General features: G+C 45.8%; 1 protein-coding gene across 12 annotated transcripts in view; it reads left to right on the forward strand.

Moving 5' to 3' along the window:
- The window catches only part of NCAM1 (neural cell adhesion molecule 1), a 187,202-nt gene extending 165,936 nt beyond the window's left edge, over positions 1-21,266 (forward strand). For 4 of the 12 annotated variants that reach the window (XM_078379599.1, XM_072979323.2, XM_078379600.1 and 1 more), the window contains 4 exons: positions 11,368-11,575; positions 12,631-12,747; positions 13,885-14,664; positions 15,586-21,266. In XM_078379599.1, the coding sequence (XP_078235725.1) occupies positions 11,368-11,575; positions 12,631-12,747; positions 13,885-14,664; positions 15,586-15,706 (1,226 nt within the window). In that variant the 3' untranslated portion in view covers positions 15,707-21,266. Of the gene's footprint in view, positions 1-867; positions 4,616-11,367; positions 11,576-12,630; positions 12,748-13,884; positions 14,665-15,585 lie in introns of those variants that run through there. The other 8 variants (XM_078379601.1, XM_020793252.3, XM_078379603.1 and 5 more) reach the window with 2 other exon arrangements.
- Positions 21,267-21,820: the final 554 nt, after the last annotated feature.

Genomic DNA, 21,820 nt, shown 5'->3' on the forward strand with positions numbered 1-21,820 from the left:
TTTGGTCTTCCGAGGGCCACTTGAGATTCTTTAACTCAACTTCCTCCTGCTTGCCAGTGTCTAGTCTGGCGTTGGCCCTTGGCTTGGTGGTTGGCCTTCTTCTGCCTTCTTGTCCGGGAACACCTGTTAGGAATTCTTGTACTCTTCTAGACGTCATGTGTGTCTTGCCGTGCTTCTCAAGAGCCATGCCCGGTCGATTGTCTCCAGAGGCAGCGAGAGGGAGACCAGTGCTCAAGGGTCAGTCCCCAAGCAGAGGCCAGCTTCACAAGGAGGGAGCAATGGGGGTTCCCCTCTGTCTTTGTCAGGATGTCAGAGTCCTCCTTGGCCAGATCCTGCCAGCTCATTTCCCCTCTCCTCCTCAACCTGAGGATCCTGTGTTGCCTTGTTGGTCTCAGTGTCATTTGCTTGCTCAACCCACCCTCCCCAAATTTCTCCTTGCCAAAAGCTTCCGAAATGAGCCTTACCATTAGCATCGCTGCCGCCGCCGCCGCTGCTACCGCTGCTCTGTTCTTCTAACCTTTTGGACATTTTTTTTAATTTATACTAAGTTAAAGAAACCTTATAAATTCTTATTGTTTTCTATATTTATGACCTATTTTTTTTCTTTTTATCTATTCTCTCTCTCTCTCTCTCTCTCTCTCTCTCTCTCCCCTCTTGAATCCTTTTCCCCCTTGTTCCTTTCCTGTGTCCACCATCATACATGTCACTTGGGACCCCAATGGAAACATCTACATTGCTACATGCACCAATTTTTTGTTTGTTTGTTTTAATAACAATGATGGTGCCATTTTTCTAAACCAACCAAAACACCCACTCATTTTCTCTCCCCCCCACCCCCGTTTTGGGATTAATTTTTGGTGGCTGCAGCAACCTTAGGAAGTCCAGCCGCCCCCTTTCCTTTTCTCTCGTTGCTCTTCTCTGCGACAGCTCTGCTTTTGCTCTGTTAGGAAACGTTCACAAACAGCATCAGCATCAAAAGGAGATTTATTACTGAAGACCCTGGTGTTCTCGCAGAGGCCAGAAAGCAAGATAGGATTCCTTATTCCCAAGGACTGCATCTGTTCTGGGGGTCAGGAAATAAAGCGCAGAACAAAAGAGATCAATATTTTTTTTTTTCTTGAGAGAGAGCTTTGCTATTTTGTAATGAGGAAGGGGAAGAAGACTGGGCAACTATTTTTTTCTGTTTTGTGCATACGCCCCATAGAAAAAGACCCCCACCTCCCCCACCACCACCACCGTCCCCCATTTTTAGCTACTGGATGCAAAAAAACAAATCCGATGGGTTATACTTTTCAAATTGCAAGGAGACAGAAGGTTGTTACTGCTGCCAGCCTTCACTGGCTTTCCCGCATATCACAGTTTGTTCATGTTTATGCACGGTAAAAGTTTCAGAAAGAAGATGACGAAAACAAGGTGGCACAACATCCAAAACATGTTTGCAGATTTCCCGTGCTGATGTGACTGAACTTACTTAGGGGAGATGCAAAGCAAGCCTTTCTGTCTTGCTGCGTCGGTGAGATTTTTACAGTTGTCCTTAGGATAGAGCATGACTCAGGATGGTGCTCCGCAGTGTACATTCCTTAGAAACCCATGGGATCTCCTTGGTCTAGTCAGCTATCAGCTGTGGGGCTTTTCCCTCCAACCGTTCCCATTCCACTAAATCCCCAGTGTATGGTGATGATGAGCCAGAGTTCTGGGTGGCAGGGTGGACTGTGGTGCTTCAAGCTGGCAAGACTCCAGGCCAAAATCCAACTGCCAACCACAACTCAAACAGACCTTTGAATTGTCAGATTAAAAAAAAAAAAAATCTGTTCACCAATCAGCCATTGATTCAAATCGGTGTACCTGTAACTTGCCATGTATGGAGCTTCCCTGAAAACGGGGGTGGGGGGTGGGAATAATAGCACAGAAGGAAGGTTGAGCTGGGTCCCTAATTAGCTAATTTTTCAACTTACAGAACATCATTTGACACAGGAAAACACCTTTCCCCTCCTGCAGTCCGATTTGGCCCAGGAGACTCTAGTGCCACCTCTGAGGTCTACCCCCTCGTTCTACTGCAGTGGTTCCCAACTTTGGGACCCCAGATGTTCTTGGGCTAAAACTCCCAGAAGCTTTCACTGCTAGTTTTTCCAGCCAGATTTCTGGAGGTTGTAGCCCAAGAACATCTGGGGATCAAAGGTTGGAGCCTACTGTTCTGCTGGAGGGACAAGACTCTGGATCAGTCAATAAATGTTCAGAGAAGTGCATTTCTATGGATTCAGCAGCACTTCATGCTCTCAGTGACGTCAGTTGCAGCCCATAGTGGTGCCCCTCAGAATGCCAAGTGGCTCTCCCTAGGGAGAAGCCAATATTTTCCACACTAGCTGAGTCTTTGTGTCAAACTTCTTTTTAAGGTCTGTTTTGATGAAACCAGAAAAATGTGTGCCAAAAGTCTCTCCCACTCCCCTGCCCCCGGCCATAGGTACAAAACAGCTACGTCTGTCAGTGGTGATGTGCTAAAAAAGAGGTCCCCTTCTCAGTCCACAGCTTCCCATAGATTTTGCACTTTCTGCACCCATCCTCAGTCCGGAGAGGCCCTAGTGCATGCCAGAGACCCTTACTTCTTTTTTTGCCACCCAGTGTCTGTTGGCTGATAATGTCCAAGCCATGGCAAAGCATGGGCACGGTTGCATGGCCACAGCTCCCTAGGACAAGCGCAGGTCCCCATGCTATTCCAGTTTGCCAATAATGACTGAGGACCCAGTCATCAGCAGCAGCTTCCAGAATGCTCAGCCCAGGGGTAAACCGGGTATGTGCCGGTTACCTAATGCTTGGAGCATCTATGTGCAGAAAGGCAGGTTGGGCTCACAGGCAGACCCTGACATTTTCGACTTGCCAGTTCTATCTGAAGAAAGAAGAAAAAACAGCTCTGCAACCACACAGTTTTGTTAACCTGTCCTTAGGAGAGATGCCCGCCTTTCCCCTGTCACCATTACAGTCCTGTTACGATTGCGTAATAATAGAAAATGGTGAGTGTCTCTCCTGGCGCACGTCTGGATCTTCATTACAACATTGGCTGAAGGTTTCTTCGCAGGAATATCCGTTTGTTTGCTGGGCATTTCATGGAGGTTGTTTGTGGTACTTCCTCCCTGCCCCCGTTGGCCAACGCACTCCTCGCGGGCTCATATCAAGGGACAGTCAGGCAATCTCCTTGAAGGGCTGGCCTGTTCTGCTTCATACAGCCTGTGCTTAACATTTGAAAACAAAGACCAAGATGCAAAGCATTTTGGGCTAAGTCTCCATTACTGTCTGGTGAAGACCATGAAGTTGCTGCTTTCTATCTTTTCAACAGGAAAAGATTAGCTGGGGACGCTCAGTCCGAAGATATGCTTTGATTCCCTTATTCCTTAATTCTTGGCCACTACCGTTTCTCCATCTCAATGCATGCCTTCTTCTGGACTGGGCTTTGGAATAATTCCCAAGACTAAGCACAACCTTAGTAACCTTTCAGAACGTGTGAGGAGAGGAGAGGCACAGCCTGACTCCACGTCCAGTCTGGGACTCAGTAGAATTTTGCAATCCAGCTCAGATTCTGCTTGAGGCACCCTTTTTATGCTGTCTATTTTTGAGGATGTTTTTGGTGTAAGAACCCCTCCCTGCTTGTGGCCAAGAGGTTGGATGAGATGATGCCCCGGACCTCCATGATGCCACAAAACTATGCATTAAATGCCAGCATAATCTTAAAAGCCTTCATTTGTAGTCATCTGAGACTTCCCATGAATGCCTGATGGTGGCTGAAGAGAGACATGAATATGTAACTCTTTCCCTCCACTTCCTTCTGCACCGTGGCGTCCAAAAGATGTTGCCGTGATAAGGCAGACTGAGAAGACGAATGTTTGTTTCTCAGAAATCAGCTCAGAGCTGGATTGTGGTGACAGGGAGAGCTGCTTCAGGGGGGGGGGGCACCATGATACTAGGAGCAGGTGTAACACAAGGGAAAGTGACACTCAGATGTTCACCGTCTGCATCCATTCAGTGGAGATGAAGTCTGGAGTTCTGTTCTTGTAAGATAACTTGGCACTGGCATTCATCTTTTCCTCGGACATTTTTTAAAAAGCACACTCACTCCCAAAGATACCCCAACTACCGTCTGTTGGAGCCACTTTTGGGATGTTCTGCCATTGGAAGCTCAGCTTGTCTGTCAGGAAGAGAGAACCTCCCCCCCCCCAAGGAGCCCGCCCTCTGAGGCTGCCATAAAACCTCTTCGGTCAGTGTTGCTCAGTGGCGGATTTCAGGTGGATTAACCTTGAGTGGCCGTTTGGGGCATTCTGGAAGGACCTCAAGTTCATGGGTTTCCATGGCGCCATATCGCACGGGCTTGCCTTTCCGAGACAAAGGGGTTTGACCCAATGGTCTGAGATTTCTACTAGAAGCGGTCTCATTTCCATGATGGTGCTGACGAGGCTGCTCGAACCCATTCACTAAGAGCTGCCAGCATCTCTACCACTGTATCCTAGTGCATCCGCTATTAATACAGCAATGATGCTTAAGCATAGGAAACCTGTTTAATTCTTTTATTATGTTTACATATTTGCATTATTAAAAGAGGAGGAAAGAAAGATCAAGCTGTAGAAAATGTCTGCTGTGTTGTTGTTTTTTATTGTGTAGTTGTGTTTCTTTTAGTCTTATCAACGCTTTCCCTGTTTCCGGGAGGGCTTCTTTGTTTGTGTGTGGGGGGGGGTTGTTTTTTTTGTTTTTGTTTTGTTTTTTGCTTTATTTTCATAAAAGGGTTTCCTTTCTCTATTTCATTTCTGTTGCCAAAGTGGGAAAAGGTTGGGGCTCTTTTCTTTTTAACTCACTGACTATTTTTGGACTTTTCTTGTGTTACCTGTCAAATTTTGGGGGGTTGCATGAGGGCTGCATTCACACAAGAGGAAAATTTCCTCATCACTTGCGCAATCCCTCCATGGGCTGATTTGTGCCTGTCACTGGCAGTATTCTTGGTCTTAGGAGCACTCCCCCCCCCCCCAATCCTTATGAGAACAGGAAACGTGGATACCATGTGCTATGTCAACTACTACAGAAGCCATGTGGTTGTCCATGCCTCACATTGTCTCTGTCTGCCCCACACTGCTGCAAACAGAAGTACTCTGTGCTCTGGCCATGGCAGTCCAGTCACCCTGAACACACCGCATTGCCTTCTTTCCTATTTCCGTGTACGACATCACAAGGTGCATTTGAATTTTTTTCAAAGATAACTTGGCAATAGGAGGACACTGTAACTCATGGGGTTTTTTAAAAAAAGTGGATCAGGCGTTGGGAAGGAAGCTTGGCTAGGCATGAAGACCTGGCACGTATGGTTGTCTGGATAGCAGCCACGGGCGAGTTCCCGCTTCAGGGAATGATTGACTGTTCTAGATCTAAGTGTCCTGTCCGGTGAGCTTGGATGAGAAACACTGGATGAGTACACTTGGTTCTGTTTTACAGGAAAAATACTGGCATTTAGTGAATCTCAGCTCATTTCTCTTGCTGTCCCCCACATAGACACCGACACATGCGCCTTCAGATACAACCTCTCCCTTGTCAGCCATTTGGCAATGTGCTTATAAATGGAGCTGTCATAACTTGACCTGACTTACAATTTGCAGCAGATTTCCTAACTCTGTGTCATGCTATCCAGTTACTACATAGGTGTGTGCAGGTGACCTGAAAAGGGAGCTCTCTGCCTCTACTCTCCCGGCTTCCCGGGTGACTTTTCACCAGGCAAGGGGGGTTGCATTCATTGACTGAAGGAGGAGCACAGGAAGCAGAGCCTCATCCCAATCTGGTCTGTAAAGATCGGCACCAGTGGCTCTCCGTGGATTCCAGCAACCTTTTGTGGAGTCTGGGAACATCTCAGTGTCGAACCATTGTTGAATTCTGGCCTCCACACAATTATAAAACCAACTCATGGTACCACAAGAAACATGACTTTTAGCATGACTCTCTCACTGCCATCTCCTGCTTCAAATGGGAAACCAGTGTCCTGAAGAGACTATTGTACATCTACACAAAATTCAGTGTTCGTTTCAACAATGAAACTGTCAGCTTGAAATAGTGTGTAGCTGTACATACTCAGAAGCAGCCAGTAAATCAGGAAATGCGTTTGTCTTAAGCTTTGATTCAGAAGCCAGCCACAGATTTCACTTCTGTGGTGTTGTTTTTCTCTTTCTTATTTTAAAAAAATAGCTGGCGCTGTCGTTTCTTTCTTAACTTAAAGTGCTTTCAAAGGAAGCTTAAGAAACGTGACATTTCCTGGAAGGGGTGTCCCAGTAAAGTCGGGATGAGCCATGAGTGGAAAGAAAACAGTCCCAACAGGGACTTCTGTGCAGGGTGATGTGAGAGCTTGTGGGATAGTTACCCACCTGGTCCTTCTAGCTAGAGCTCTGTCTACAACCGCCTGGCAGCTTAACTCTCAGGATTCAGACAGAGCATTTCAGCTGGAAATCTTGACGGTCTCCTGGCGGAGATTTTGGTATGATACATTTTACGAGTAGCGTGCCATTTCCATCTTGTGCATTACGATCAATGAGTTGACAATACAAGAGGGGAAGATACTGTATGTTCAGCACTGATCCTGCACAGTAGCATGCTGGGCATTTTGATGCGTGAAGTACGTCAGGGATCAGACAGGGCACACCGTTTGCTGTCCAATTTTGTGTAGCCTACATGTCAGAATTAGACGTTTGCAAGAAGATCAGAAATTTCAGCCAGTTCAAGGAGTGATACAAAAACTCCTGTGTTTTCCTGTTTCTTCAGGGTTTTCCCAGAACCCGTTGGTTCCAAGTCTTCCAAATGGTTGGAAATCTAACTTTTGCTTCTTGGGTGAAGTTTCAGGACACACCAGTAATATCCTGCTTCCGCCAATGGATGCTGCGTTCATATTGACCCTGCCCTTGAAACTTCTAATATCTTCTCGGATGCTTGTTCCTTCTGTTTTAAATATCTACTTTTGCCCTTAGCATGAATTTATTCTCTTTTATGAGAGGTGGGGTGGGTGACAAAATAATTGACGATAAGGTAATTGCTTTATCTCTAATGTGATGCCAGACATCCTTCCCCACATTCCTATGGTTGATTGGTTGGGTTGGTCCTCAAAAGAACAGGAAGAGGCACTGAGGCACAAAGTGCAAAGAAGTAGCTTGCTAAAGCCCAAATGGCAGAGATAGATATAGCTAGATCAGGCCTGTTTTTAGTCCAATATTCCGCTTCCAGCAGAGGTCTGCTAGATGCCTTCAGGAAGCAGAGCCAGAAGATAATGGTCGTCATCAGCATCTGGAACTCAGAGGTATAGTGCTTCTGACTCTTATCCTGCTGGTCATTATTAATCACCTCTCATGAATGTATCCTCTGTGCACACCATCTGCTGACAGCTGTGGGTTACAGAGATTACTCTCAGCCTTCTGGCATTCACAAACAACTTATTCTCTGTCCCAAACCAAAGCCAAGGAATCGAGTCCATTCCCTTCTTCCAGTTGTGGTGAAAACTTCACTGGAAGTGCTTTGCCTTATAGAAATGATGCTTGTGCACCACAGGCACGCAGAGCACCCATTGTGGACTTTCTTGAAAGATGTTTGAGTTGAGACGAAGAAGGAAATACTTGATGTGTCTGCTGAAGTTTCCACTGTTGAGAGCTGGCAGGGGCGGGAAGGCCGGTAACGGCTGAATAATCCAGGCATGAGTTTAGAATACATTAGAACAGGGAATGCGTATGGCGCTCCTCCCCTCTCCTTGGAAGAACAGAGGGTGATGAATTTGTTTAATTATGTGTCTTGGCAGAGAACTGATTCAGCTGGCGTTCTGTGAAGCACTTTAATGAACTCATGGTGCAAACATTAGGCTTCAACAACCAAAAACCATGGAGAGAAGTGAATTACTTGCCTGATTCTGCCTTTGGTGGTCAGAGGAGAAGGGAAGAGATTTTGATTAATAAGGGTCTTTTCTGTGAAGTTTCACCCTGGCTGGGCTGAGACTCAGTGCATAGAAGCCACAGTACAGAAGCCCTGTCCATAACACGGAGGAGGGGAGCAGACTTGATTTATTTGTACGTACAAAGAATTGCAGTAAAATACTTTATGTATGTTGAGTTACCAATGTCTACCCTGCACCAGTAAAGCACTGGAGGAGAAGAATCTTGATGCGGTCATACATGTAATCTCATCAGTTTTGTCTTTCTGCAGTGGATTAGCAATGCAACTATGCACATTGATAACACAATAGTTTATTGTATTGTATTCTCTTTGCCATATCTGTAATGCCATGTTAATTGAACAAAAGGTTCCTGAGTTTATAAAAATACAATATTAAGACATACAGTAGTTCAAACCTGAAGAGGTAAACACCCCAAATCTATTTTAAAAAACCCCTAGAGAACTCTTATAATGCCTGGGAGAATTTTTTTAAAGTATTTACTTCATGGGGTTTTAGCAATGCAGTGCCCATCACGGTAGTTCTATAAGACTTGAAGCATTACATCAAAATGCAGTCATCACCGAGAAAAAAAATGCTAATAGGAATAAATTTCTCAAAATGAACACAACTCTGATGCCTAATGAAAGATTCTGTCATCCAAAGAACCCCTACCCAGGTCAGCACTTTTCAGGGTGACATGATGATGATAATCCTGGCAGTGACATGGTTTGGCATCTCACCGTGTCCCCGGTCTTTTTAGGTGAGACATAAGAGCATAGAAATTGCTGTGGCGGTCAGATCTGATTGGCATTCCAGTTCTCAGTGATAGTTCGCTAAATGCCCAGGAAAGATCATCGGCCGGGGGCATGGGTACTGGAAGCCCTTCCTCAATGACCGCGTCTTCCAACAGAGCCCGTGATTTGGCCATTGGATTATTTCAGGATGTGTGCCTGTTGCCCAGCTGTAGAGAAAATTGGGGAGTACGACAAATGCCTGTACAGTAAGTCAGAATTGGCTACCAACAGGTAAAACCAGTCTGAGGGCCCTCTGTAGTCACAGTGCAAGCAGGCAAGGACTGCAGATAAAATAATAACTTTAAATAGAGGGTACAATTTTCATTTTTTACGTAGAACAATAAGGAGGCAATTAACATAAAGAGCATGTTCCACATTCACAGGACCCACAAGATGGGCAACCATTATGCCATTTTAATAATGGTCACGTGACCATCTATTATATATGTTAAACACTAATAACATGTATTTATCTGTTTATTTTATGTGTCAACATTACTAAATATACAGATGGCTATTTCCGTGGCTACACAGCTTCAAGTACTGTAATTGTTTTACATCACGTTTGGTGTTTAAAAGCAACCCATGTGCCATGGGTTTTAAAGAATCAAATCTAAAAATGTGTAAAGTAAATGAATGAATCACAAAACATTAATCCAATAACCCATTTCCCCGTTCCATGCACTTAAAAAGTGTCTGTTCTGTGAATGGCTGGGCTTTCCCCCAATTGCCTCTCTGTAAAGGCAGCCACTTGGTGGGGAGCTGCACGGATCATGCCTGGTTTTGAGGTCAAGGAAGATGTGCCCCCAAACGGTCTTGGCCAATGGGTGCCAAACTGACTTTCTGGTGATGAGCCTCTCCGTCCCAAATGGGCTGGTCTTTAGATAGCAGATATGCCATCGGCTTCTCGAGTAATGCTCAGAAACTTAAACAGCTTGGTAAATACTGCCAGAGCTTACCTTCTGCCAGCGTAGACTGCAAGGGCCTAAATCATTTCCATGCCAGAAAGAGGTGGCAGGATAAGAGTTGGTGCAGGATCTTTGCCTATACCCAAGATAAAGGACCTCTCATTTTGCTCCTGGTTCCTTGACTTTATGGTTGGAGGACTCTGGACCACCTAGGCTATTTCATGATTGATTCTGACTGTCAAAGGCCAGAGAGAAGAGCTAGCAGAGCCTTGAGGGCCAGTCTCGTTAAACTCCCAAAGCACACTTACCCTTGGAGAATGCAGGACAGGAGTAGGTTGCCCGTTCCTGACATGAGATGGTGGGCAGAATACAGTCATTGAAAAAGTAGGGTGTGTTATGGAAATATCCACTTATAGTAGAAATAAATCTACAAAGCTGGGGTGAAAGTGAAACTGGAGAGAACGAGAAAGCAATTAGAAAATCACAGTCTCTCACTCTGCCAGAAAAGTGTTGTGCGTAAGATTTTATACCTACAACCCCCCCTCCCGATCCCCTCTTACCTGTCTTCATTGGCCAATTTGGCCGATGAGCTCAGAATATGACTAAAGTAACCCCCCCCCCCAAAAAAATCCCCCCTTACTCCGTGATTTGGAGTTCTAACCTAATGGCGATTTTACTTTTGCAAAACAAGCTGTATCTTATCTTAAATGGCAGGTTCCACTCCATACCAGAAATTCTTCAGCGGGCACCTAGCAAAGAGCAGCAAGGGATAATATAAGCAAAGAATAATATGTGGAAGGCAAAACTTGCTCAATACAGTGGGGTCTTGACTTAAGAACGGCTTGAGTTAAGAACATTTTGACTTAAGAACCGCTCTCATAGGAAAATATTGACTTGACTTACACACTTAGATTTGAGTTAAGAACTGAAAAGAACCCACGTGGGAGGCAGGGAAAGTGCAAAATTTAAACTTTCAGTTAACTGTTGGCCAGTGAAAAGGGTGCCTGTCTGCTTCCTCACTCCTCCCAGCGTTTAGAGAGTGGATTGGGAGACAGTCTTCAGACTGCCTGGTCCTGGACTGCCTGGACTGTATTTTCCCTGCCTTCCCTGAACCTTTCTTGACCTAAGAAAAAAAAGAAACAAAATATCTCCCCCTCTAGTGGTCGAAGGCGGAATAGCAGCTTCCCATTAGTTTCTATGGACGGAAAAGAGCAGATACGGATCAAATGGTTTTCAATGCATTCCTATGGGAAATGCAGATTTGACCTGAGAACTTTTTGACTTGAGAACCGCCTTCCAATACAGATTAGGTTCTCAAGTCAAGACCCCACTGTACTGTACAATTAGCTTTCTCTATCAATATCAGGTGGGTTTCTTTCTGGTTGCAATATCCAATGCTAGGCCCACTGCTGACAGCTATAGCGCCCCTGTCCAAAGAGCCCGTTAGGCTTGGCGTATAGGCTTCAGGCACAGAGTCTGCCCTCTGCTCTGTCTTGTGCATGCTCTTCACAAACAGAGATGAGACAGTGTCCTGGGATCATCATTGTTCATATCTTTCAACTGGTAGAGAGGAAGATTGGTGTTTCTTTCTGGTAAATAAATGCATTTTGGGGAGATACTGTTCATTTTGATCTGTGCTTGTTGAGAATATAGCCATGCCTTCTTGCTAACCATTGTGTTCTCTTCTCTCTCTCTCTCTCTCTCTCTCTCTTTTTCTTTCTTTTGGGCCCTAAAGCCAGCACAAGCCCTACCTCAGGACTGGGCACGGCCGCCATTGTGGGCATCCTCATCATCATCTTCGTCCTCCTGCTGGTGGCTGTGGACGTCACCTGCTACTTCCTCAACAAGTGCGGCCTCTTGATGTGCATTGCCGTCAACCTGTGTGGCAAGTCCGGACCGGGGGCAAAGGGCAAGGACATGGAAGAGGGCAAAGCTGCCTTCTCGTGAGTAACACAAAGCTTTTATTTCCCCTTGGAGTGAGGAGCGATACCTTATAGGACCGTAATTCCCTCTATCCCGTATCAGCCCAGTACACGTTCTGCCACTGAAGGCCATCCAGGAAGGGACAGGATTGTAGGAAGTTGAGTCAGATCAGTGGCTTGCCTCGTCCCGCACTGGTTCTCCGGGTTATTTCTATGTTATTCTCCATAAAATCCTTCTAACTGGAGATGCTGGGAACTGGATCACTAAATCCTAAAACTAAACAGAACACATCACAACAGCTTTATTTGCAACAACAACAACAAAAATAGGGAGTTGCTATGTGCCAATTCAAGACCTTTAGTCCACCTAGCCTATGGCTGCCCTCACCGACCAGGAGCAGTACTTCCACCGGGGTGTCAGAAAGACATCCACCCCTTTGTTTGAATCTTAAGACCTCCTGCCTCCAAAGCGGATGCTCTGTCTCACCCTCACCCTGCCTGGGGTTGAACAGCTTGTCATAGGTGGCTAAAAGTTTCACCTGGGTGAACAGGGAGGCTTCCAGGAGGTAGACAGGACTCCCAGCCCCTCCCCTAGCAACCCGCAGCATTTCTGATTTGGAGCTGCATGCCCCTCTCCCTGTCCAGAAAAGAAACAGACAGGATGTGGCCAAGGACACGAGAAGGATCCATTTAACCCTTAGTCGCCCACTCCATGGCTGTCTTGTATGGTGGAAAGTCAAAGTCCCACCTGCACACCCAGCGTAGATATCAAGAGGGCCAGTCCAGCATCCTTTCATCGCCTATATGCTAGGTCATACGCACAACCTGCTAGTTTAAAAAGGAACTATTCCTGCTTTGCTTTCTACATGACTAAGATAGAAACCCCAATAAAAGGTTCAGCTAGCCCAAATCTGCTCACAGGAGAGTAAAATATGAGCGGCTGCCCCAGGAGGTTCAGCCCCTGTTGTGAGTAAAATGCAGGTGAGTAATCCTGTGCCAGCCGATCAGTTTGCAGAGGAACAAAATGTACAAAGCTGTTCTCCAAACCTTAACCTTTCTCTCCCGTGGCCTTACAGGAAAGATGAATCAAAAGAACCTATTGTAGAAGTGCGAACGGAGGAAGAGCGCACCCCGAACCACGATGGAGGCAAACACACAGAACCCAACGAGACTACGCCGCTAACGGAGCCAGAGTATGTTCAGAATTGGGGGGGGGGGGTTTTAATAGAAGATTCCCCAGGTGCACCGGGACCCTGGAAAAGGAAGCAAAGAGTATGATCAGACGGCCAGAAAGGGTTGCTTTGCTGGGGGCAATTTCTTTTAAAAGCAAACACAGACGTGCCCGTCCATGTGGGAATCACTCCAGCCGGCTCCCCCCCAAAAAGGAGTAGCCCTGCGGCTGGACCGAAAAGGCCCTTTTTGGGCATACTTGAGGGTCAGGCTGGTTTGCAGTCTCCCACGTGTCATGCCATGGCCAGGAAATAGCTCGCACTAGACGGTGGTGCCACAAGAGATCTAAAATGCGAGCTAGTTGAATCCTCCTCGGTCTCTGTTTGGCCTCGTGTCACATGGAAGAAAGGAACTTCTCTGCTGTCCTTCTTAGATAGTTACCAAGCAAACTAGTTTAATATCGCTCTGTGTGTGTGTGCGGGGAGAGAGAGAGAGAGTCTCCATCTGTAGGGAATGAATGCTAGAGAGAAGGAACGCATCGATTACTAAGGAAAAAAAACAAAACAATCATGAGAAAACAGGAGATGTCTCCAGGGAGGGCAAGGTTCCAGGAAGACATCCTCAAAAAGAGCAGAGAGCCTTGCCAGAGCCTAAATCCTAGCATGTTCCAGTGTAAGCTTTTGTTGGCTGTTATATATGTTTCTGCTGAATAGGTGAGAGGTAAATTTAAATGGTTGCGTAGTCGAGTGCCAAAAGCGCAGTCTACAAATGTTTCCAAAGAGGGATCTGAAAAGAGTTGTTCTAAGAGGAATGATTATCCCTGAGAAAGCCGCGTCTGTTGCAGAGAGAGCCGAGGTGGGATCTTTATGCCATCTACGATTTCAAGAGCCCCCCCTCCCTTCCTCCCCGCCCGTCCATCCTTATTCTCAGGGGTCCCTCTGGTCAGGAGGCTCTGTGTTTTTCTTGTATGTGTGACTTTCTCCCTTCCTCTCTTTGTGTGTTAAATAACCGCATGTTGTTGGGCAATTGCATTGACTCACCCGGCCGGCCGGCAGCTTCTGTGGCCTTCATGGTCTGTTTCTCTCTTCCTTTCTCCCCACCCTCCTCTCTCTCTCTCTCTCTCTCTGTCTCTCTTTTTGACCCCCTTGCCCTCCTCACAGGCACCCTGCCGACACCGCGGCAGCAACTGAGGATATGATGCCGTCGGTCACCACGGTCACCACTAACTCGGACACGATCACGGAGACCTTTGCCACAGCCCAGAACAGCCCCACCAGCGAGACGACCACCCTCACCTCCAGCATCACTCTGCCGGCCACCCCGATGCCCGACTCCAATTCTGTGGCCCCCAATCAGGGCACCCCTTCGAAAGCGGCCGCGGCCCCTTCACCCCCGCCCGCCTCCGCCCCCACCCCCAAAGTAGCCCCCCTGGTAGACCTCAGCGACACCCCCACCTCCCCTCCGGCTGCCGGCAACGTGTCCTCCGGGGTTCTGACCCACCAAGGGGCGGTGCTGAGCCCCAGTTCCTCGGCAAAGGTCTCCGATGCCCCCAAGGCACCCTCCGCCTCCGCCAGCAAATCCCCGGCCCCTCCGCCCCCAAACCCCAGTAGCCCCCCGGCCTCCGCGGAGCCCAAGCTGGAGGCCTCTCGTTCCCAAAGCCCCGAAAAGGAAGGTGCGCCGAGCGGGGCGGCGAAGAGCCCGACGGAGGGGGCCAAGGAGGGGGCCATCCAGAAGGAGGGGACCGCCCAGGGGGGCGCCTCGAAGGCTGCTCAGAACGAGGACTTTAAAATGGACGACGGCGCCTTCAAAACCCCCGACCTGGACCTCGCCAAGGATGTCTTTGCCGCCTTGGGCACAGCCGCCTCCCCCCCGGCGCCCGGAGGCCAGCCGGCGTCTTCTGCCCCGGAGACCTCCACATCGCCAGCGCCGGCAAAGACAGAGTAGGCCTCCCCCCGTCTTGTTCTCTCTTTTCTCTCTGCTCTGCTGTGCTTTTTTCGCTCTTTGACGTGTGCGTGGAATGTTTTATTATTATTATTATTATTAATCTGCCTGTTTCTCTCAGGGCCCTAACCTGCCTATTTAACCATGCAGTCGTAACCAAAAGTTTCTCATTCAGGTGTCTTGGATCTCTGTGGTGCCTGGCGCCTTGGGGACTGAATTCTCTCCCTAAATCCTATCATCATCATCATCCTCTCTCCCCATCTCCACCTTCTCATTGTCTTCTCAGCAGCTCCATCCCATCCTGGTGTAGGGACTCAACTGGCAGAAGCCAAGCAGTCGTCCCCTTTGCTTCTAAAAAGCAGAAGGCGCGCCACAACTGGGCAAAACTCCTTCAAGGGATGTGTGTTAGTGGAGGCTCCTAAGGGGGGGTGGGGTGGGGAGTGTGCAGACTACATTTCATGAGCAGGCTCTTGGGCCACATTATAGAGGGCCAGCCATTTCAAGGGTTATTTCTAATTTAGAAGACTTTCCGCCAGGTGAAGGATTCTACCTGGTGATTGCTAAGCAACAACAAAAAGGGTTTCCCACACACACACACACACACACACACACACACACCTTGAGCAACATTGCTAGTCAAAAAAGAATCTGAGAGCGGTAGAGGAGAGTTATTTTAATGGTGGTGTAGTGGTGAGCTGCTATGAGCAGGTGACCTGCAGAGGTTGGTTGCCATTCTCGCACCACATCTGTGTCCCTTGCAAGGAAGATCAGTCTTCTCCTGCTCTGACCCCCATGTCAGGGACACACACACACACACACACACACACACACACACCAATCCCCTTTTCCCAAACACCTGGCTGAAAGGGCATCGGCCGTCCGCTTCCTAACCCGCCGCGTCTTGGTGACTCTCCCAACAGGAAAACCCCAGTAGAAGAAAAGCCTGCGGTTCAAGCCACGGACGCCAAGTCGGCCCCTGCAGAAGTCAAGACGGTGCCCAACGAAGCCACGCAAACAAATGAAAACGAGAGCAAAGCATGATGGGCCGCAGCGCCGAAGCAAAAACAAAACAAAAATTTTAAAAAAAAATTGACAGAACAACTTCACCTGAGCATTTAAAACACAACACACATCTCATCCCTCTGGTGTCTTTGCCTTTTTAAAAAAGAAAACAGACAAAAATGCATACAAAATGGGGGAAATGTGTTTTGGGTTTGGTTTGTTTGTTTGTTTGTTTCCTTTGTTTTGTTTTGTTTTTGGTAGGTTTGTAGAAAGAATTTTACTTTGTGTGCACTTGCTTTTAAGGAAAAGTAAATACCCCCTTCCCTCCTTCAAGGATAAACACAAAGTCCCCTTAGGAGGCCAAGAATCCTTACAAAATATCCATGCAGAGGTTCTCGTTTGCTTGTTTGTTTCTTTGTTTGTTTAAAAAAGAAAAACGTTCATAGCCTGTTTAGGAGATTCAGGGCAGAATGAGGAATTCATAGCTCTATCAGGTTCAGCCGACTGGTACAGCCAGTTAGAAAACATTTATTTTTCTATTTTGCAGCTAAATGGAGGGAGGCAGGGGAAAATCCCCCGTGAACTCTCTGAAGTAAGTTATCCCCCCCCCCCCGCCGGCCCCGCCAAACTCTGCTTTCTGTTCACTTTGGATATGTTTTGTACTGAAGTGTGTTTGTGCTTCCTCACTAAATTGTGCTCACTTTTGCAGAAGCCCTGACGGTCTCTCACCGTCTCCTGTACGGAGCCCTTTGGAATGAACAGGAAGTCTGCAAGGTCCGTTCATTTCCATGGGACTCGCTCGGGAGACATTTTCCACAGAATGTACCCCCTTTGGGTCTTTGTTTTAATTCCTATATTTCATTTTAGGAACAACGCCCTTGGGCAGATTTGGGAGTATAAACTTTAAACTGCAGTATTCCTTGTTTGTTCTGTTTTGTTTTGGGTTTTTTTGCCAAGTTTTTTTTTTATTTTTCTTCCAGTGTTTACAGTTGACAAAATGTTTTTTAAAAATTTTGTTGTGTTTAAATGTCTATGTAAAATAGCTGCCTTTTTTAAAGAGAGAGAGAGAGAGAGAAAGAGAGAGAGATTGAGAGAGAAAGTAAATACAGGCTATATAGATGGTAGGTTGACCAGCATGCTTGCTTTGTAAAGGGAGACATTTTAAAATATGGATGTTTACAATAGGTGTTTCCCCTTTATTTCCCTCGACCCTTTTAATTATTATAATTATTTTTTTTCTTACTGGCGTAAGAAAATCAAGTAAACGTTTATCTTAATCCACCCTTTATTTTTACTTTATTTTTATTTTTTTGTTACAGGGGGCTAAAGTAATGACCAAACAGTGCCCTTCATGCTAGCCTCCTGTCACATTGAACTTTAAGCACCTGAATTGAGAGGCAAAGTTTTGAAAAAAACAAACAAAAACAGAAGCATAGATCCAGCGTGTGTGTTAAAAAAGCATGACTTTTAAATGGAAGGCACTTAGGCATTGTATTTAACTCATCCACTGAAGTCCGTGGGGCTTATCCTTGCAGGGCCTGGGCCCACATAGTTCAGTCTCACCATCTGATATTTAACAGGCAGCGTCCCAACAGGGCAAGCCACGGGCTGGGTAGAAGCTGTGGCTTCTCTCTTTTTTGATAGCATACATGCTTATGGGTCAATCAATGCTGAAAGCAACAGCATTCATTGCTCATTCATAAATCTGCACTGCTGGTGAGTTGAAGGAGGGTCCTTTAAGTGAAAATTATCCCCCCATTAAGTATACGTCATAGTGCTATGTTCAGTCAATGGGCTTGGCCAGTTAAACTGTAATATTGCAGGAGATCTGGGTAAAAAAATGGTCTTGTAGATTATCTAAAATGACCTCAGGACATGGCAGACCTTTCCTCCTCCCTGGCACCTCTCAAGTTTAGAGCAGGAGCGGGGTTTGACTTCAGAAGCTTCCATCACAGTCAACTTGGGAGCATTTGTAAGTTGTATGCAACCATGCCAGTTTTCTCCTTGCCCCAAACCTCAAATAGTGCTAGGTGGTTATACTGTGAGAGGGAAAAGGTCATCTGAATTGGCAGTGACAGGGAACATTTAATAGTATTCAGGACATTGGGAAGAAAGTTCCTTCAAGGTTAACTGGAGCACAATCCAAGTTTTGGGCTGAGCTACCGAAATTGTGAATCCATCATAAAGGATAGGGAGGAACCCCTTCAGAATACCTCCTCTCAGCCCTATGGGACAAAATTTGATATATATATATATATATTTGAAATATATATATTTTCTCACAGGCCAGGCTATTGAAGTGGCAGGGCTCAATGTCACCCAGGGCTGGCCTGTTAGAATGGTCAGGTTCTCTGGACAGAATCCCTCCCTATAGTTCAGTATGTCTGCAGCATTGATGGGCATCCACCTTGACCGTTAAAGACTAGAACTCGAGTCTATAGGATGGCTGAAGCTTCGTTGCATGAAGCCTTTGCCAAACGTCTGAAATGTCACCGCCCTGGATTGCTTGATTCCCATTCGTTTCTGGAAGACATGCACAGCAGAGTCCCTTTCGAATTGCGTCCATGTGTTGGCTTGTCAAAATCCATGCGCTGAGATCTACAACCTTGCTTAAAACGTTCCTTGGCTTACTGTGTTCAAGTCCTTCGGGGGACTGGAGTCTGTGCAGAGTTGTGTCTCTGTGTGCTGTTGAACATTTTTGCCCTCTAGAGAAACCTTAACCACCTACTCTGTGATGGTGCTAGGTCAGAGTCAGGACCGTGTACAGCCAAAAGGTTCTTGGCGTTGTCCCTTCTTCCTACTCCAGGAATCGCTCCCTAAGCTCAGCCAAGGCAAAAGGGAGGGTGTACAGCGAAGGGCTGGTCTCAGAAGATAAGTTTTTTAAAAAATACTCACTCTGCTTGTTTAAAAAATATTACTGAAAGTAGTATGTTTTTCTTTCAGCCTACATAATATTTAAAAAGCAGTGAAGCTCACCACTTGGGGATTTGGCAACTCACATTAATATCAATGACTCAATTATTTTTGCACAGTAAAGTTCATTCATGGATCACATGCCAATTCCAAGGCCCATGTGGCTCTGATACGTTCCCTGATCTGTGTCTGAGCGGAAGATTCCCTTTGATGGAAGTTCCTTGCATGTGACGAGGTCTCACATTCAAGATCTTTCCAAGGTATTGAAAATTCCTTAGTGGTTTGGGAGAGAAGCAGAACCCCTTTCCTCCACCTATCGGGAAAACTATTAAAAATCAGATCAAAAACAAAAACTGGAAGGTTTTATGTCATCAGACCTTCCAAGCTGATTTATCCCTCCATCCACACTCTGTTTAACACTACGCAACTGTTTTGTCCTGTTGAACATCATCAACCCACAACAACATGTGTATCACTGTCTGAGACTAGGTTACCCTCTTTTGTGCAAGATAAAACCTAGCATTTACAAATTTATTCCATGGTCTTGTGCCCAAAGCTGTGACTTTGCTGTTTTTAAAAACTGTACAACTGGGAGTTTGGGGGTATGTAGAGGTGGGGGAGACCAGCCCATTGTATAGATTTTTATTTTTATTTTTGAAATAATAATTTCATTAGAACTGCAAGCTTGTGCACTGTGGGTGCGTGAATATCTTAGTGTGAATTGTGTTTTTTGTCATAGTATCAAAAACATTAAAATCAGGAAAAAAAAGTCATCATAGTTTGGATATGGAAGGTGTAGTGGGAATAGTTTTGGGTGATCAAGAAGAATCCAAATGATGAAACCTTGATTTCAGGATATTTAAAGTGAAGGTAATACAGCTGTTCTCAACCGAAGAGTAGCCTTTAAATAAATATAAAACCTGCAAAATTGAATGTGATATATAACATTCCTTTGCGCTAAGGTAATGGGGGGGCCAAAGGAAGGGAGGAGGTTAATAGCAGGGGAGACTGCGGTCTGGCCTAAGCAAAATGGAGCCACACGTTTCGATATAATAATCCCATATACGCAGTCTTACAGTGTGGCATCTCTCAGTTATATAATTTTGAACTGTGAAAAATAAGTCTTTTGTCATTTTGCTAAATGTTGGGCAGGGTGGGGCTCGCTTTTCTGTTGTTTTTGTTTTCAGCTCCTGGGGGGTGGAAATGGAGGCTATATTTATATCAACACACACACACAAGACCCCCTGTTCGCACATGCAACATCCCTCCGTCTTTGTAGGGCAGCCGGGAGAAGGGAGTGTTGGAATCAATGGTATGCCATGAATGGCCTTGGTTTATGACTATGTTGCAGAGGGAGAGACCATGGCCCTCAAAGGAACTGGTTGTCAGAAGGACGAAAAATATGGCCCCAGAGAATTCTCACGTGGGTTTTTTTTTTCCCCCGGGGCAAAAAATGTTTGATCTGGAACTTAAGACAGTTGTCCTTCTTGGTCCTTAAGGATGGCCACCCTGAAGAATATTGCCCTGATCTGCAAATACTTTACCCCATTACAACTCCAACTTTTAAATGAGAGCAACGCAGGTGAAAGATTTTCTGAAATGACTCCCTTACGGGGAGCTCATTCAGCGAGGCTGGTTGAGGCTGCCCTTTTTTTGAGGCGTAGCAAAAAAAAAAAAAGTCGGACGGAAACCCAGCTGAAAAAGTGCTGCGAGTTCCGAGACATTTTGATGACATTTTGGCCTCGTTAGACAAGAGCAACGTCTCATGATTCCTGGAGGAACCAAGAACTAGCCCACAAGGGTCGCCATTTTGCCCCTTTGTCCTCACCCATACAAGCATCCTTCAGCTTAACTGCCATAGTAATTGGAGGCAGTGTGTGCTTCTTTTTAAGAGCGCTCTGGCGCCGGAGCGTTCCCTGGTGGCATCTATCGGAGCTCTTGTTGAACAGAAACGGGCGGCCACTGCGACTTCTCTGCAGATTTAAACCCTTGGAGCAGGCTGCCTACACCGCCGGCAGAGAAGGAGGCTTTTGAGAATGTTTTTGTTTTTGTTTTTATATATATATATTAAAAAATCAAAACATCCTGTTTTGCAATTTTTTAAAAAAACCGAGTCTTTGCATTAGTTTTATTTTTATATGTGTATATTTTATTTTTCAAGCAGACACAAACTTTTGAAGAGGGACCAACAATACACTGTTTACAATGCATATATTTATATATGTATGTGTCATACATATATATCTATCTAGCTGCCCAGCTTCTCATAGTACAGTAAACATGTATTTCATGCAATGTATTAGAAAAATAGCACATTCTCTTGCTTGACTTTTTTTTCCTCCTTGGGATTTTTTTTAAACCGTGTGTGTTTTATTTCCCTCCCCACTCCTTCTGTGGATGTTTTTCAGGCCCCTTGAGTTCACTTTAGGCAATGGGGTGATAGTGGTTCTCAGTCCTCCATTCACGTCTCTACCCAGCATTCCCTGTTTTAGGGGCCTTCTCTCTTGTTATAAAAAACAAAACAAAAGACAAAAAACTTTTTACCGAGTGAAACATGGATACCACCTTTATTTCCATTCTCACCAATGTAAATACTGATACTAACGGAGAATTTTGACTTTGCATTCTGTCAGAAATACTTGTGTTCAAATAAAAATTACCAAAAACAAAACAAAAAAACCCAAAAGCCCACACACATCTTGGTCTTTTTTGTTTGTTTGTTCATTTGTTTTAATATCGTCTGGATGCCTACTATACGGATATTATTGCCTGTTTTTGTGAGACTGTTAAGAAGAGGTTTTAAACAGGATGTTAGCAAACTAGTCAAGGAGACTACCGCTCGAACGGCAGAGGGTAATCACTGGCATCTCCAGTTTTAAAGATGAGTTAAAATAATGGGATCAGTCTTCTTGTGTTGTCTTGGAGACCCCGTGTCTGAATAAGCCATATTGGGCCAAATGGACCAGAATTTATCCTGTTGCAAGCCAGCTTTTAGTGTTCCTATGAACTGAACCAGCAGCAGGGTGGGTGGACCACATCAGGGGCATTAAGCCAGCACTTCATCTAAATAATAATTGGACAGGGGAAAGGGAATTTGCCATTTTGTTGGGCGCAATGTTGGTTGCAAGTTGCAGCTAAGAAGCCCCTCCTTTGAATGTCACCTGAACTGCACCAGCCCTTGGGCCCGTTGCCCTCCAAAGGTTGCTTGTTTTTAATCGGAATTAACACCCACGCTCACTC

This window comes from Pogona vitticeps, chromosome 8 (assembly GCF_051106095.1).
Source record: "Pogona vitticeps strain Pit_001003342236 chromosome 8, PviZW2.1, whole genome shotgun sequence".
Taxonomy (NCBI): Eukaryota; Metazoa; Chordata; class Lepidosauria; order Squamata; family Agamidae; genus Pogona; species Pogona vitticeps.